The following is a 15,803-nucleotide window of genomic DNA, read 5'->3' as shown; positions in this document are numbered from 1 at the left end:
TTTACCCAAACACCCAATTTTCACTCTTGCACTTTATTGGAGTTTTCTTCGTCTACATGCAAAGTTTCAGGCTGCTAGGTTTTATAGTTTTGTAGTTATGGAGGAGACACAGACACACGCTGACATGCTGACACGCTGACACACTGACACACACACACACGCACACACGCACACACGCACACACACGCACGCACACACACACACACATTACCTTTTATTTGTGTGTGTATGCATATTTATTTGTTTATATTTATATATGTTGTGTGTGTTTAGTTTTGCACCAGTTTATTATTTTGCAGGTAAGATAAAGTGATGCAAAACCTTGGTTCATCCTCTTGGTGTAATTCTGTGTCATGTGCTTGCTTTGCAGAACAGTCACCATGAGCCAATTCACATTCTAAATGTGGCTATCAGGATAGATGGGGACATGAATGATGATGTGCTCACACCTTCACTGCACGAGTTCGCATTATCCAAGGTGGGAAAACTTCATTACGTTTCTCGTGCTTTCTTATTGGGCAGTGGTAGCTTGGAACCTGTCTCCTTGTTCAGTTTCATAACTCAAGGCGACAATATAGTCATCATCTAAGAACATCCAACTTCTATTCTTGTCATCTCACAATTTGGTGGATTTTAACAATTGAAGGTAGGTGATATCATTATTCATCTGGAGGAAATTTTGTCAAAAGACTGAAGTCTTGGATTTGGATTCTTGATAAACTCCACTGTGGTCAACATACCATCTCAGGTCTTTCCTGAAGAGTATATTTTTACAAAGCACCTCCTTGTCTATTTGCTTCTTTTGTTATGCTAGTCAAACTTAGTGGCTGATTGTGGTTTACCCCAAGATTTGAGCACTCTGCCATCATGAATTCAAGCAATCGGAAAATTCCGTTCAGACCTTCCCAGCCCAATGCCAGATAATTTTATCACCCAGCCAAGTGGTTGTTTGCATTGGGGAATTTCCACTCATCAAAGTGCCACGGTTTTTCAAAATTTAAACCGGCTTATGAAATATTCTGAATGCTGAATTATTTTGAATAAAGTATGAAGTTACTGACTCGCAGAGCAGTCCTTCCATGGAGGGGAAATGATTGACAAACAGCTCTGCAGTTCGCTATCTGCAGAGCCTGGACATTCATTCAAAATATCTGAGCACATGCTCTGATCCTTGCAGCCTTTCTGCACAACTCTAAGCTTCCTCTTTCATTTGTGCGTTACCCTTTCATCGGGAATATAACTCCCTTGCACCCCTGGGTGCTTCCACTCCCTGGTGTGAATTTTAATTTTTACTGCTACTTGCTATGATCTTTTCAAGATCCATTTAAACCTAGCGTATTATTTTCTATTCATAAATACAACACTTAGCTAGGCTGATGGGAATATTGAGGAAGGGGGAGGGCGAGAGAGGAGGGAGAGGAATGTGAGAGGATGGAGAGAGAGGAGAGAGGAGAGAGAAATGAGGGAGGGAAGAGAGGAGGGGTGGCAAGGAGGGGTGGGGGAGCTAGAAGGAGGTGAGGAAGAGCCGAGGTGGGGGGGGGGGGGGAGAGCAACACCTCACTGAACATTGCTATACACTTGAGGGGGGGGAAGAGCGAGGAGGAGGGGGGTAATGGGGAAGCGGTTTGGGAGGATGTAAGCTTGAGGGAAGGGAGTTCTGGACTTGCATTTGGTAGGGGGACTTTTGGAGAAGGGGTGGGAGGTGGGTAGTACAAGATTGAACAAAATGGGGTATGCTAATACAGCATCTGGAGACTGCCTGGAGATGTCCATGGGTGGTGGAGAGGGGAGGGGGTTTGGGAGGAGGCAAGTGTGAGGGCTGGGGGAGGGAAGGCAGCTTGAAGGGAAGGGAGGGGAAGGCAGCATGAGGGGAAAGTAGGGAAAGGCAGCATAAGGAGAAGGGAGGGGAAGGCAGCATGAGGGGAAGGGAAGGCAGCATGAGGGGATGGGAAGGGAAGGGCAATAAAACATGCCCGAACAGCAACATTTTCTTTTTAACCACTGGGTTCTTTATAAAATTTGGCAGGAGCATTTAAAACCTATTACGCTATCTGCCTGCATGCATGCATGCTCGCAAGTGCAGTGACCTTTGCACCCTTTTGGTCGGCTCATTCAGAATCTTATTCATATATGCTGCACTCTGGGGAAGCCATTTTAAATTCAAAGTTAAACCATCAGTTCTTCGCTGTCTCCTCAACATGGGGAGAGAGGGGAGGGTGGGAGGGAGAAGGGAGAAGGATAGGGGTGGGAGAGAGAAGAAGGAGAGAACAAGGGAGAGGGCTGGGAGAGAGAGGAAGGGAAGAGGAAAGGGTGGGGGGGAGAGGAGAGGGGTGGGAGATGGAGGAAAGGGGGGTGAGAGATAGTCGGCGAGGGGTTGGAGAGAGATAGAGATAGAGATAGAGATAGAGATAGAGATAGAGATAGAGATAGAGATAGAGATAGAGATAGAGATGGAGATGGAGATGGAGATGGAGATGGAGATAGAGATAGAGATAGAGATAGAGATAGAGATAGAGATAGAGATAGAGATAGAGATAGAGATAGAGATAGAGATAGAGATAGAGATAGAGATAGAGATAGAGATAGAGATAGAGATAGAGATAGAGATAGAGATAGAGATAGAGATAGAGATAGAGATAGAGATAGAGATAGAGATAGAGATAGAGATAGAGATAGAGATAGAGATAGAGATAGAGATAGAGATAGAGATAGAGATAGAGATAGAGATAGAGATAGAGATAGAGATAGAGATAGAGATAGAGATAGAGATAGAGATAGAGATAGAGATAGAGATAGAGATAGAGATGGAGATGGAGATGGAGATGGAGATGGAGATGGAGATGGAGATGGAGATGGAGATGGAGATGGAGATGGAGATGGAGATGGAGATGGAGATGGAGATGGAGATGGAGATGGAGATGGAGATAGAGATATTTTGTTTGTTTGTTTGTTTTACTTTTGTATCTTTTTACTATAAAAATAGAAAAGAAAGCCCCCAAATGGGAGTTACATTTTCATTTCAGAGAAAGAAAGAAAACCAAGAAACAATTTCTGAAGAAAGGAAAGGATGACTCGGGTGGATTATATACAAAACATTCCACAAAAGGATAAACATTCCTCTCGGACTTTGCAAATAACTTCTTTTATACACCATTTTGATTCGAACTGCGGTAATCTTGCAGTTACTGAAAAGAAAGCAAAATCCAATTTAACTCGACTTATTACAAGGTTTTGGAACAAAAACCAAGCATCTTCATCATTCACTCCAACACCATCAAGTTTTCTTTTCCTTGACTTATATACTGCCATGTTTCCCTGAGTAAGCAGGAAATTGACTAACACAGCATTGGAATTTTTGTGTGGGATATCCAATCCGTAGATGAACACACAAGTGTTAAAAAACAAACCAAACCTCACAAAACAATTCCGAAGTAAAATAAATAAAGGTGCCAACCGTTGGCATTCAACATAGATGTGAAAAAGGTTTTCAGATTTCTTACAAAAAGGACATTAATCTACAAGCAGATTTGAAAAATGGTGTAACAAGTGATTAGAAGGAAGGATCCAGTGTACTCGTCTCCATTGGAGGTCATTATGTCATGGTGGAACAGGAGGGTGATAAAAACCTTTCCAGTTAGGAAAATAAGGGGGAGAACAAGGTTAGAGGTCTCTCCATCGAACCTTCTGCTGTGTTATTTGCTGTTGCGAAAGAAGTTTTACACAACCAAATAAAGGTCTTTTTGTTTGGGAAGGCCATTGAAGCTGACGTTAAAAGGGGGACAAGGAAGAGGGCTGGCAAGAGAAAAAGCACATACGAGTTCAGGAAAGGCAAAGAGAGAAGGTATTCGATGTGCATTTTGTTCATTGCTTTGCTGGTCCTACTCCCAAGCAGGTGCAAGCTGTGTGTATGTCCAAAGCACACTACATAATATGCGTGCCACGATTCGAGAGGATCGCACACTGACCAGGCTTGCCAATGCATCCGCTCCGATCCAGCTGCCGTTTGGGCTGAGAAGATCTGCGACAGATTGAACGCCCTTGTCGGTAAAGTGTTGAATAAAACACCTATCGGCAGGCATATCATGGAAAGAGGAGTTGTAGAACAAAGGTTCTTCCAGAAACATCTGTTTCGTGTAAGAATGTGTAGCTCTTGGTATTGTCAGAGCTTGCCACGCATTTAGCATGGTCTGATAGAAACCAGAGAGGGGTGATGTGTCAATTTTGGAAAGGTCCATCAGGAAAAGAGAGTGGTCACAGCCGAGCCTCCCAGCCTGTTGCAAAAGGTGATGAGCGACGTTGACCCATGGTGCAGATGGTCGCTTGTATAGCATGTGAAAAGCAACCGAGAGCCGAAAGGCCATTAGCCGGCTCTTTATGTCGGCCAGGCCTTGGCCTCCGTCGGTCAGTGGTAAACTGAGGACCCCAGGTTGCAGCCAGTGTTTTCTGTCCCAGAAAAAGTACACGAAGCATTTCTGGAGCTGTTGAAGCAACCGCTGGAGGATGCAGTACGAAGAACCTGTGCATAAGGTGGAGGCCACCAGTGTGTTGATGACCAAGACCCTTCCACGATATGACAATTGTGTGATCAGACCTTTCCATTTTTGCAGTTTACCCTCAACAAACTCAAGCAGACCAGCCCAATTCTTTGCTACTGTGGTATTATTACCAAAGAACACTCCAAGGTACTTCACACCATCATTGGCCCATGACAGTGGAGCAGGAAGTCTTGGCGCCAAGTAGCACAACGGACCGAGACAAAGGGTGCTCGTTTTGTTGCAATTTACTTTGGCTGAAGAAGCCTTTTCGAATAAGGACAAACAATAACGAATTATGTTAACGTCATTGAGTATCTTGTACGAATACACATACGTCATCGGCGTATGCCAGTACCTTGATGGGCCATTCAAGTTGGGACAAACTAACCCCTGTTAGTCTACAGCGCAAAGAAACCAGTAGGGGTTCGATGGAGAGAGCATAAAGCAACCCAGAAAGAGGGCAACCTTGTCTAATTCCCTTGTTAATAGACAAAGGTGCAACAAGTTCATTGTTTATCTTAAGCACACTATAAATATTATTGTATAGTATTTTAATATAAGAGATGAAGGCTGAACCAAGTCCAAACCGCTCAAGTACTTCGAAAAGGTACCGATGGTCAACACGGTCAAAGGCTTTCTCCTGATCAAGGAGAAGAAGTCCTAAATCTTTAGGGCTTTCCTTGCACAGTTCAATGATGTCTCTCACAAGGGAGATGTTGTCATAGATGGAACGTTTTGGGACACAGTAACATTGGTCTTCTTTCAACAAAGAGGATAAATAAGGAGTAAGTCGCGATGCCAGGGCTTTTGAAAATATCTTATGGTCCGTACATAACAGGGAGATAGGACGCCAATTTTCAATACTCAGCATGTCTCCCTTTTCGGGATGAGGATAAGAAGAGCTCGTCGGCAACTCCGAGGTAGCTCTCCAAGCTGGCAGCTTGCGTTCAAGGTGTTAATGAGTTCTGGACCCAATAAGTGCCAAAACTTCATGTAACATTCGGTTGTAAGTCCATCCAATCCAGGTGCTTTCCCAATGGCAAGGCCGTGCAGGGCAGTGCCAAGTTCATCCAAGGTGATGGGTCTTTCCAGTTGGGAACGCCCATCTTCACACAACACTGGCAGGCCTACGGAGATGGAGGCGACACCGACAGGATTTATTTGTTCCATTGAATATATTTTCGAAAAGTATTCCTTCGTGAAAAGTTTGATTTCTGATTGTGTAAAGGTAATGGATGATTCTGCCAATCGCAGCTGAGAAAGCTGTTTACTGGGAAGATGTTTCTCTAAGGAAAAGAAGTACTTGGTTGGTACGTCTGCCTCATTCAGATGTTGCACTCTCATCCGAACTAAGGCACCGCGTGCATTCCTCTCGGTTATTTCCTTTAATAAGGTCTGTTTCTCAGTTAAGGTTTTTTTGTATGTGACTATTATTTTGTCCGATGACCCGTTGGAGTTGTAAAATCTCTAACTGTAATATTTTCTTGACTTCATGGTCAGCCCTTGTTGAGAAGAACTGATACTGTTGACAGAACCCTTTAATTTGGGTTTTTACTAAATCCCACCATATCAACGGGTTAACGGAACAGCTTAACTTCTGTTCTAGGAGAGCCGTCCAGAAGGATTCAAAGGCCTGAATGAAGTTGAGGTTTTCTAGTAAACTATTATTGAATTTCCAGTGAGAGCTCCTTGGACATGGTTTAGAGAGTTGAATAAAGACTCGAGCTCGGGAATGGTCAGAGAAACCAGAAGGCACGATATCGGATTTATAAACTCCATGTAATAAATGAGAATTTACAAAGATGCGATCAAGCCTCGCAAGTGAGATGTGGTTGTTTAAACAACGACACCATGTGTAAGACCGATCAGAAGGGTGCTGCACGCGCCAAATATCATGAAGATTATATTTCGCAATGATGTTTGCAAAAAGTTTTGCGGTAATTGGTTGGGGTTCCGGCCCGTTCCGGTCAAATGAAGCATTAACAGTACAGTTAAAATCGCCACCAATAATTAGAAAAGTCTGCAAATCCAGTGTTTGCAGGAATTTTCTCAGTTCGGCGAAAAAGGAGATCCGCTCGTCATTTTTGCTTGGAGCGTACACATTGAGATTTGTGAACTTGACCTGATTGATAGAGAAGGTCACAGAGGCAAGGTGTCCATCAATTATACTCATAAATTTAAGGCAGGACGGATGGAAATGTTTCCCTAAAGGCCCGGTCACACCTTGACGTTTTAGCCAGCGATGGTAACGTATTAAAATGTATGTAAAACGCTGGCTTACGTTGAACTTTTGATGTTTTTTTTTAAAGATTCGGGCGTATTCATAGCGACTTAGTCTTATGTATAACGCATTGGTAACGGACACAGAACGTTTCGTTGTGTTATAGATAACTTATACCAACGAATGCTGAACCTGTTGTCAGCCTACACAACCGATGCCCAACGATAGTCTAACTTAGGCATAGCGCGTTGCACGCATCGCCGACGATGTCGTGACGTAGCCTATTAAAATGCTGACGCACAACGATTCGAATCATAACTGCCGTAGAAATGGAAGTGACAACATCGCGGTCACACCTTGGCGATCTTGCCAGCGTATGCCGACCTAAGAAAAAGTGTGTCTAAAACGTTGGGGGCACGTCAAATACGGTATGAGTAAGTTTGGTATGCGCGAGTAGAACGCTAAAGTACGCTATCATACGTCGTAGTAAGTAGAGTACGTCAAGAAATTTTAAACATGTTCAAAATTTTACGACGTACTCGGCGTATGACACACGTTCCGCATGCGATGGGGATAAGTTTTACACACGATATGTGGATGCTTACACACGTCCACAAAGGCTACTTATAAGCTACTCATAAGTCAAAACACGTCGCGGTAATGTCTTTTTTACGCGAAACTTATTTCTAACTTATGTTTGACGTGCTTTGAACCAATTCTTTACGTAGTCCCAACACACATAGACGTATGGAGACGTATTCCAATGATGTCTTCCGGTCGACAAAAAAAATTAACGTGTTTCCAGCTTACAACTGCCATACAAAGACGTGTTCCCAGCGGTTTTGGGAATTGGTATATAAAAATGGTGTTCATAAAAGGGGAACCCAACAGTGTTTTCGAGTCCTTTTTGAGTCGATGTCCATGTCAGCAGTAACAGTATCAGTATCACTATCAGTATTAGTATTAGTATTAGTATTAGTATTCGTAGTAGTTTGTTCATGTTGGCAGTAGTAGGTGAGTGTGAGGGGGAGGGTGTGGGTTATGATGGATCGTCCTTGCGTTTAACGATTTAACGATTTAAATGATAAACTCAACGATTTAAATGGCTGCATCTCCACTATTGAAAGTAGACACTTGCGCTCAACAATTGGATTTTTTTTACACTCAACGACTTTTAAACGGAACCACTCAACTATTTTCATTGTTTACAATGAACGATTTAAATTGCTGTCACTCGCCTTTGTTTTTTGACGCTGGGGTTTGGAAATTTGAAGCGTTTCTTCTGAACGTGTTAAAACGCTCAAACTCGACTATTTTAAATAGACGCTGCAGATGGACAATTGGAATCATAGCCAAGCTAGACATCGAAGTGTGAACATCCTCGTCATGCCGAAGAAAAGTTTGAAGAATGCTGCAAATAAGTGTCCTGGCCGTGGCCGTGGACGCTGACGCAAGGACGATCCATTATACCGACGTCTTTCAGCCTATGAGTAACTTAAAAGTAACGTCTGTCGATGTGTGGCAACGATCGCGTAACGTGCCAACAACACGTTAATCATAGGTTAGAAATAAGTTTCGGGTACGCTAAACATTACCTCGGCGTGTCTCAACTTATGATTAACTTACAAGTAGCATGTGCTGACGTCTGTCAACGATCGCAGACCGTGCATACAACTTGTGGCCAGCGTAGCGGAACGTGTGAGTCATACGCCGGCATATGTCGTGAAATTTCAAGCATGAAAAAATTTGAGGGCAACCAAAAAGTACAACGTTTAAAGCCAACGTACAACGACGTATGGCAGTGTTTTTCAGCGTGCTCTCAATGTTATCAAAACTTACCCATAACGTATTCAACGTGTGCCAGCGTTTTAGAAAAAAAAATTCAAAAATCGGCATACGTTGGCTAAAACGTCAAGGTGTGACCGGGCCTTAAGACAAACATGATGCCTGCCTTCGACGTGGAGTTGTTGCTGAAGAAACATTCCTTGTCCATAAATAGTCGCCGCTGAGCCTGAACAGATCGGACAGCATGGGTCTCTTGTAACAAAGCTATGTCGAGACCGTTGACCTCTACCAACTGTTAAATTTGGATCTTGCAGAGCGGACTCCCACCACCATTAACATTTATTGTTCCAATCTTGAAACTGGCCATGAGGAAAATAATAGCTTCTCAGAATAAGATCAGAAGTGGGATAATTGATTAGAATCCATTTTCACCTTGGCAATCAGTTTTTTTAAGCGGTGACAGTGTGTCTGGGAGAAACCGAATAAGTCAGGCTTACGTACGATAGCCTGAGCACACTCAAGGAAGGACGGTAGATCTGGAAAGTATTCCGTCAGGTTTATATTGTGTTTCCTGTATGTATTTTGCAAGAAGAGTCTTATTTGTTCAAGGGGGGGGGGGGGTAGGACCTTGACTAGTCAGCTTCTCCACTGTTTCCACCTGACTGTTCCTGTTTGCTTCCTCCAGGTTAGATTCGTCAGAGTCGGTTTTAGTTTCCGAGTCACACAAGCTTGTACCGTCCTGCATATCGATACTGTCATCAGGATTGATACATGGATCTGTACTGGTTACCACGTCTATGTGCTCTTCCATTGTTGTAACATCTCCTGGTGAAGGAACAGAAATAATCGGGGGAGTTGACGAAACGGAAACACCATCAGCGGGTGCAGAGATCTCACTTCCCTCCACCGTAACGGTGTTATCGACCTCCAACAGCGTGGAGGTATACAGTACTTTGGGGGTCTCTCGTAAAACATCCATTTTAACGTCTCCTGCGTTTTCAGCTTCACCACGTGATGAGGTGGGAGCAGTAACAGGGTTAACATTTGTTTCGCTATTTCCTGCTGACAAGGATTCAGGGTTAACATATACTGAAGTGACAGCAGGTTCATTACTAGTGGTGTGTGTATCACCGTCAATGGACTTTCTAATAGGAGAGTTTGTAACGAGTGAAACAGTTTCATTTACTGTGATAACAGGTAAAGTGGTCTGTGTAAGGGGAACGTCTCTGTCCTCGCTGGCAAGTAGGGTAAACTTGTTGGCCATAGGTACCGGGGTCCGGGTCCGGGTCCGGGTCCATTCCGGGTCCATTCCAGGTAAACATTGTAGAGTGACGTCAGTCACAACTGCGGGGCATCACCGACTGATTCCTCTTTTGTAAATGCCGCCTTCTTCTGGGTTAAACAACCATCAGGTAAAGTCTTTCTCTTCCTTGATGGAACGATGGTGAAACCATCCCAAACATTCGTTTTGCTGTTTGGACTATCGGGCTGGGAGGACCGGGGGCTATTACCGGACACGGGATTCGCTTCTTTCACAGTCGAGGAAGAAGAAGAAGAAGAAGAAGAAGATATATTCTTGTTGACGAGGTTTGTTTCATCGTTTGACGAAGTCGCCTTTGGGCAAGATCGTTTCAAATGTCCGAAATTACCACATTCGAAACATTTCAGGGTGTCAGTGGTTACGTACACTTGGTAATCATGATTATCAATTTTGAGTTTTAAAACGATGTTCAAAGTTCTTTCAGCATTAGAGGGAGGAAGCACCACATAAGCTTGTCTCCGAAAAGACATCACATGCTTCGTCCGATCGTCCTGACTCCGTAAAGGTAGCATGGTGATCTGAGAAACCACAGAACCATAACGAGATAGTTCGGAGATCAGCGTCTGATTATTCAGGAAAGGAGGAGCGTTCAAGATAATGACCTTCACGGCTGGTGTGTCCAGAAGGGAGACGAGCACGAAATGTCCGTCCTCTTTTGATAGTCCAGTCGATACGATTTTGTGAACCAGTTCTGTCTCAGACACGAAGATTACCACACGTTTGTTCATTCGTGAGGCTGCACGAACTTTGTCAGTACCAACTATGTTTCCTGGAGCGATAACGAGATCTTCGACACTAACATCGTCATGCGGGACACAGACGATGCCATGTTTTCTTGTTAATGCTTCAAATGCCGCATAACGAGAATATGAAGTCATGTTTAGGAGGGGGGAGGAGGGGTGATTGCTCTCGTGCAGTCAGTAAATATGAGCCGAGACAGGTTTCCAAAGGAAATAAACAGCCTTAGTGAGAAAAATAACAATCAGTTGAAGGGCCGGGATGGGCCGCCAACTAAAAGTTATCCACAAGAAGCTGTGGGCTCTTTCTCTTTCTATCTTAGGGAAAAGGTATGCGAGGAGAAAACAGGGGGATGGGGAGGGGAAGAGATGAACCGAAGGGCAAACCGTGAATTAACAAGGACAGATGGGCGGGGTGGTGTGGGGTAACGATGGCGCGAGGGAAGGCCGAAGCATGGGGTCTCACAAAGAGGGGAGTGTGGGAGCACAAATAATGATACGTAGAAGGAAACAAAGGAAAGGAGGTGAAAAACGATGCGAAAGAGGATAGAAAGGCAGAAAAACAAGGCAGATCACAGCTCACCAAGACCACACAGCCGCCATGACACTCCACTCGACTCACCAACAGCCAGTAGGGGGCGAGAGAGATGGTGAGAAAGAGAGGTGGGGGAGAGGGGTGAGAGAGAGGGAGAGAGAGAGACGGAGAGAGAGAGGGAGAGGGGTGAGAGAGAGGGAGAGGGGTGAGAGAGAGAGAGAGAGAGGGAGAGGGAGAGGGGTGAGAGAGAGGGAGAGGGGTGAGAGAGAGGGAGAGGGGTGAGAGAGAGGGAGAGGGGTGAGAGAGAGGGAGAAGGAGAGGGTCGAGAGAGAGAGAGAGAGAGGGAGAGGGAGAGGGGTGAGAGAGAGAGAGAGGGAGAGGGAGAGGGAGAGGGGTGAGAGAGAGGGAAAGGGAGAGGGAGAGGGGTGAGAGAGAGAGAGAGAGAGAGGGGGGAGAGGGGTGAGAGAGAGAGAGAGAGGGGGGAGTGAGAGAGGGGGAGAGAGAGGGGGCGAGAGAGAGGGCGAGAGAGGGGGCGAGAGAGGGGGGCGAGAGAGGGGGGAGAGAGAGGGGGGAGAGAGGGGTGAGAGAGAGGGACGGAGAGGGAGAGGGGTGAGAGAGAGGGAGAGGGGTGAGAGAGAGGGAGAAGGAGAGGGTCGAGAGAGAGAGAGAGAGGGAGAGGGAGAGGGGTGAGAGAGAGGGAGAGGGAGAGGGGTGAGAGAGAGGGAAAGGGAGAGGGAGAGGGGTGAGAGAGAGAGAGAGAGGGGGGGAGAGGGGTGAGAGAGAGAGAGAGAGAGAGAGAGGGGGGAGAGAGAGAGAGGGGTGAGAGAGGGGAGAGAGAGGGAGAGAGAGGGGGTGAGAGAGGGGGAGAGAGAGGGGGCGAGAGAGGGGGCGAGAGAGGGGGGGAGAGAGAGGGGGGGAGAGAGAGGGGGAGAGAGAGGGGGGAGAGAGAGGGGGGAGAGAGAGGGGGAGAGAGAGGGGGAGAGAGAGGGGGGAGAGAGAGGGGGAGAGAGAGGGGGGAGAGAGAGGGGGAGAGAGAGGGGGAGAGAGAGGGGGGGAGAGGGGGGAGAGAGAGCGGGGGGAGAGAGATGGGAGAGAGGGAGAGGGTTAGGAGAGGTAGAGGAAGAGAGGGGTAGGAGAGAGGGAGAGCATTTTGAGAGGAAGAGAGAGAGAGAGAAAGATAGAGAGATAAAGAGATACAAGCCGGTAGGCGACGAGGGATTCGCTTGGATCGAAGTGCTGGATATGATGCTTTTCATTCTGACCGATCCACCGACGAAGATTCATTGCCAAGACATTTTGGTTCACAAACAATTGTTCCTCTGCCTGGCAAGATTTTTCCTTTTGCGTATTTTGCCAACTGGCACTCCTCATAAAAAATGACGGTAAAAAGACACCCTATTTTTGAAGGACTACCATTTGAAAAATAAAACCTAAATCAAAAATCGGCTCGAATAAAATTTTCTAAATATCTCGAAGTGTTTAATTCCGAAGTCTCGTTTCTCCACATTCAAAACTGTAGGATAAGTATTGAAAATAGTGAACGTGCGGTTTTTCGGCCGCTGCAATGGGTGGTTGCTTAGCAACAAAACTCAAACGCACACACTCCCAGCCCATATGGCACCTGTTCGCCAAGTTTCATCGAAATCAGTTTGCTGGTTTGTTCTGTGGAGCCTCGCGTTGCAGACACACACACACACACACACACACACACACACACACACACACACACACACACACACACACACACACACACACACACACACACATACACACATACACACATACACACATACACACATACACACATACACACATACACACATACACACATACACACATACACACATACACACATACACAGACTGACGTTTATGATTGTAGATTTAATATCTGCATTATAAGAGGGATGTGTGTGTGTGTGTGTGTGTGTGTGTGTGTTTTGCCATTTTTCTCAGATGTCTGAATGGATCTTCATCAAACTTTCAGATTCATCTGTGAGTGCCATGGAGTATTTTCGGCAAAATAATTTTTCTGGAAAATTTTGAGATAAACATTGGAATTTTTTTTTTTAATTGCTCTATCATACCTCAGCCTTTGTTGATAAGTGAAAGGTCATGTTAAATGATTCCCGACCCCATTCCTTCATGGGTTTGGGGAAATGTTTTCGGCCCCCACCAAAAAAAGTTTTAAAATGTTTTTTCTTCAAAATGCCAACAGGATGAGAACAGCAATGGGCAATGCTGGGTACCTCTGCTAGTCATTTATAAATGCAAAAACAAGCTAACCTTTCCTCTCTCAAATTTGATGGATAATACATTGAAGAAAACTTTCACTGCTTTCCATCTCCATTCGCATATAAAGAGAACCTTTCAAAATAAGAAACTGTTTCAAAAAATATCTAAAAACAAACCAGACAACCTTTGTGAAATTAACTCAAAAATTTGGGGGAAAATTTGGTTGTTGAGAATATAAAAACAGCTTTTCAAGTCTCTATCGTAAACGAAAATACTTCGATAATAAGCAAATTAAAATTTTGATATTTTAATAAATCAAAACTCCAATCATAAGCAAAATTATATTGTTGAAGTTTGCAAATAAAGTTATGACTGAAGAGGATCTTCCGATGAATGCTAGTTTTGTTCGGTTTGAATCAAGAAAGGTCAGCAGTTTAATTCTGACCCTGGCAAAGTCATACTAAAGACTTCAAAAATGGTATGTGCTGCTTCTTCACTTGCTGTGCAGTATTTATGGGATAGAATGTGGACAAACCTTGTGGTTTGGCATCCACGGCGAGGAGGAAATGCATCCTTGATTGATTTGCTGAGTGTGGAGAGAAAAGCGACATCATAAAGATGATGTTGCCAATACCCAGAATGCTCCAGGAAGTTGCAACACTTGCATCAAGCTCAGCAGCTGTATTTCTCTGAAGTCACCTCCTGTGTTGTCTCATGTATTTATCTTTGTGTATATGTGTTGCAGCCTTAGATTGTGTGCAAAAGAAGAGAAGAGGTTGTGGACTTGCTGTGTGGTGCATGGAATGATCATTGTTACAAATTTTTTTTTTTTATATCAAGACCCAGCACCTTTATAATTGATTCTAACGAATTTTTTTTTTAAGTGTGCCCCCACTGTTCAGGTTGCATTGACAGGACAGACATACTGTTGCTGTAGCATTGCCCAAACAAATTAATAACAAAAATGATCCTTTCCACCTTCTAATATGAATACCAACTAGGAAGGATATGCACACCAACCTTTCACCTGATAAGTTTAACCTGCTATTTCTATGTGGCCATGACAGCAAGTTTTACTTGATATCTTTGCCATGGCACAATGGATTGTGTATCAATGGGATTGTTTCGCAACTCTGAGCTGGCATTGCACCTTGCTTAGCCTGACCCTGTGGAAACCAAGGCCTCAAGATTATTTGAATCTCCCATAATGAAACAGAGTCCAAGGGCCTTTCCCATTGCAGACAGAACAGTGGTCTATCTGTCTTCTACCACCTCCTTTCTGGTCTTGCACCCTCTGTTCTTTCTGCGCTTTGCCCCCCCCCCCCAGTTCTCTGCAGGGTACACACGGTCCACCATCATCCTCCTGGTGAAACTCCCAATCCAGATTTATTGCTCACTTCCACTCATTTGTTCCTCTTTTTTTTTCACCACCTGTGGAACAAACTTCCACATTCTCTTCAATCTCATTCTTCTCTCCAGATTGTCAAGACAGCTGTTCACCACCATCTCAAATTATCCCCCATCCAAAACCACAATCCTTCCTGCCTCCGTTCACCCTCCTCAAACCGATCTCTTTCAAAATTTCCAGTTTTTCCTTCCTCTGAGAGTTTGCGGCTGTATCCATTTTGTTCACCCCCTGGATCCTCCCTCGCCCTCATTCTTCCCCATGTACGTTACTTAGTCCAAGTCTTACTGTATTTTCTCCCATGAGCTACCTCTCGGCTATGCTGCCAGCTCTTGGCCATCGTACTACATCGGTCCTTTTCTCTATTTTTGGAGTTAAAATTTGGTAAGTTGAAATACATTTCCAAAGTATAGGTCAAAGAAAATATAGGTCGAATTCCTAAAATTGTCAATTTTCATCCGATTGACTTGAAATTTGAAGAGGATTTATATTTCAGGTCACTGAATTCAACTAGGCAATTACTTTTGAGGTCAACATGGACCAAAATGGCAACACAGGCCAAAGGTCAACAACTTAGGTGAGATTTATAAAATCCTAAATTTTCATCCGATTGACTTGAAATTTGAAGAGAATTTATATTTCAGGTCACTGAATTCAACCAGCCAATTATTTTTCAGGCCAACATGGACCAAAAGTTCAATGTAGTCCCAAGGTCAACAACTAAGGTGGTATTTCTAAAATCCTAAATTTTCATCTGATTGACTTGAAATTTGAAGAGGATTTACATTTCAGGTCATTCAATTCAACCAGCCAATTATTTTTTTCGGTCAACATTGGCCCAAGGTCAACAATGACGGAGGTATTTCTAAAATCCTCAATTTTCGTCTCATTGACTTGAAATTTGAAGAGGATCTGCATATTTGGTCATATAATTCAACCACCAATTATTTTTGTGGTCAAATTTGTTTTATGGATTTTGCAAGTTTCGTGTTCTGCACGACGTCTTCTTCTTGTTTGTCTGTTTGTTTTT

The 15,803-nt window shown here is 44.2% G+C and overlaps 1 protein-coding gene across 3 annotated transcripts in view; it reads left to right on the top strand.

Annotated features, from left to right (window-relative positions):
- The window catches only part of ACACA (acetyl-CoA carboxylase alpha), a 355,968-nt gene that overhangs the window by 205,509 nt on the left and 134,656 nt on the right, over positions 1-15,803 (top strand). For all 3 annotated transcript variants that reach the window (XM_085879260.1, XM_085879257.1, XM_085879259.1), the window contains one exon: positions 371-478. In XM_085879260.1, the coding sequence (XP_085735386.1) occupies positions 371-478 (108 nt within the window). The remainder of the gene's footprint in view (positions 1-370; positions 479-15,803) is intronic.

Source organism: Eptatretus burgeri, chromosome 4, assembly GCF_056783735.1.
Source record: "Eptatretus burgeri isolate ZD-2024b chromosome 4, Ebu_testis_v1, whole genome shotgun sequence".
Classification (NCBI taxonomy): domain Eukaryota; kingdom Metazoa; phylum Chordata; class Myxini; order Myxiniformes; family Myxinidae; genus Eptatretus; species Eptatretus burgeri.
Note: the sequence above shows the minus strand (reverse complement) of the source record. Positions and strands in the feature narration are given on the sequence as shown.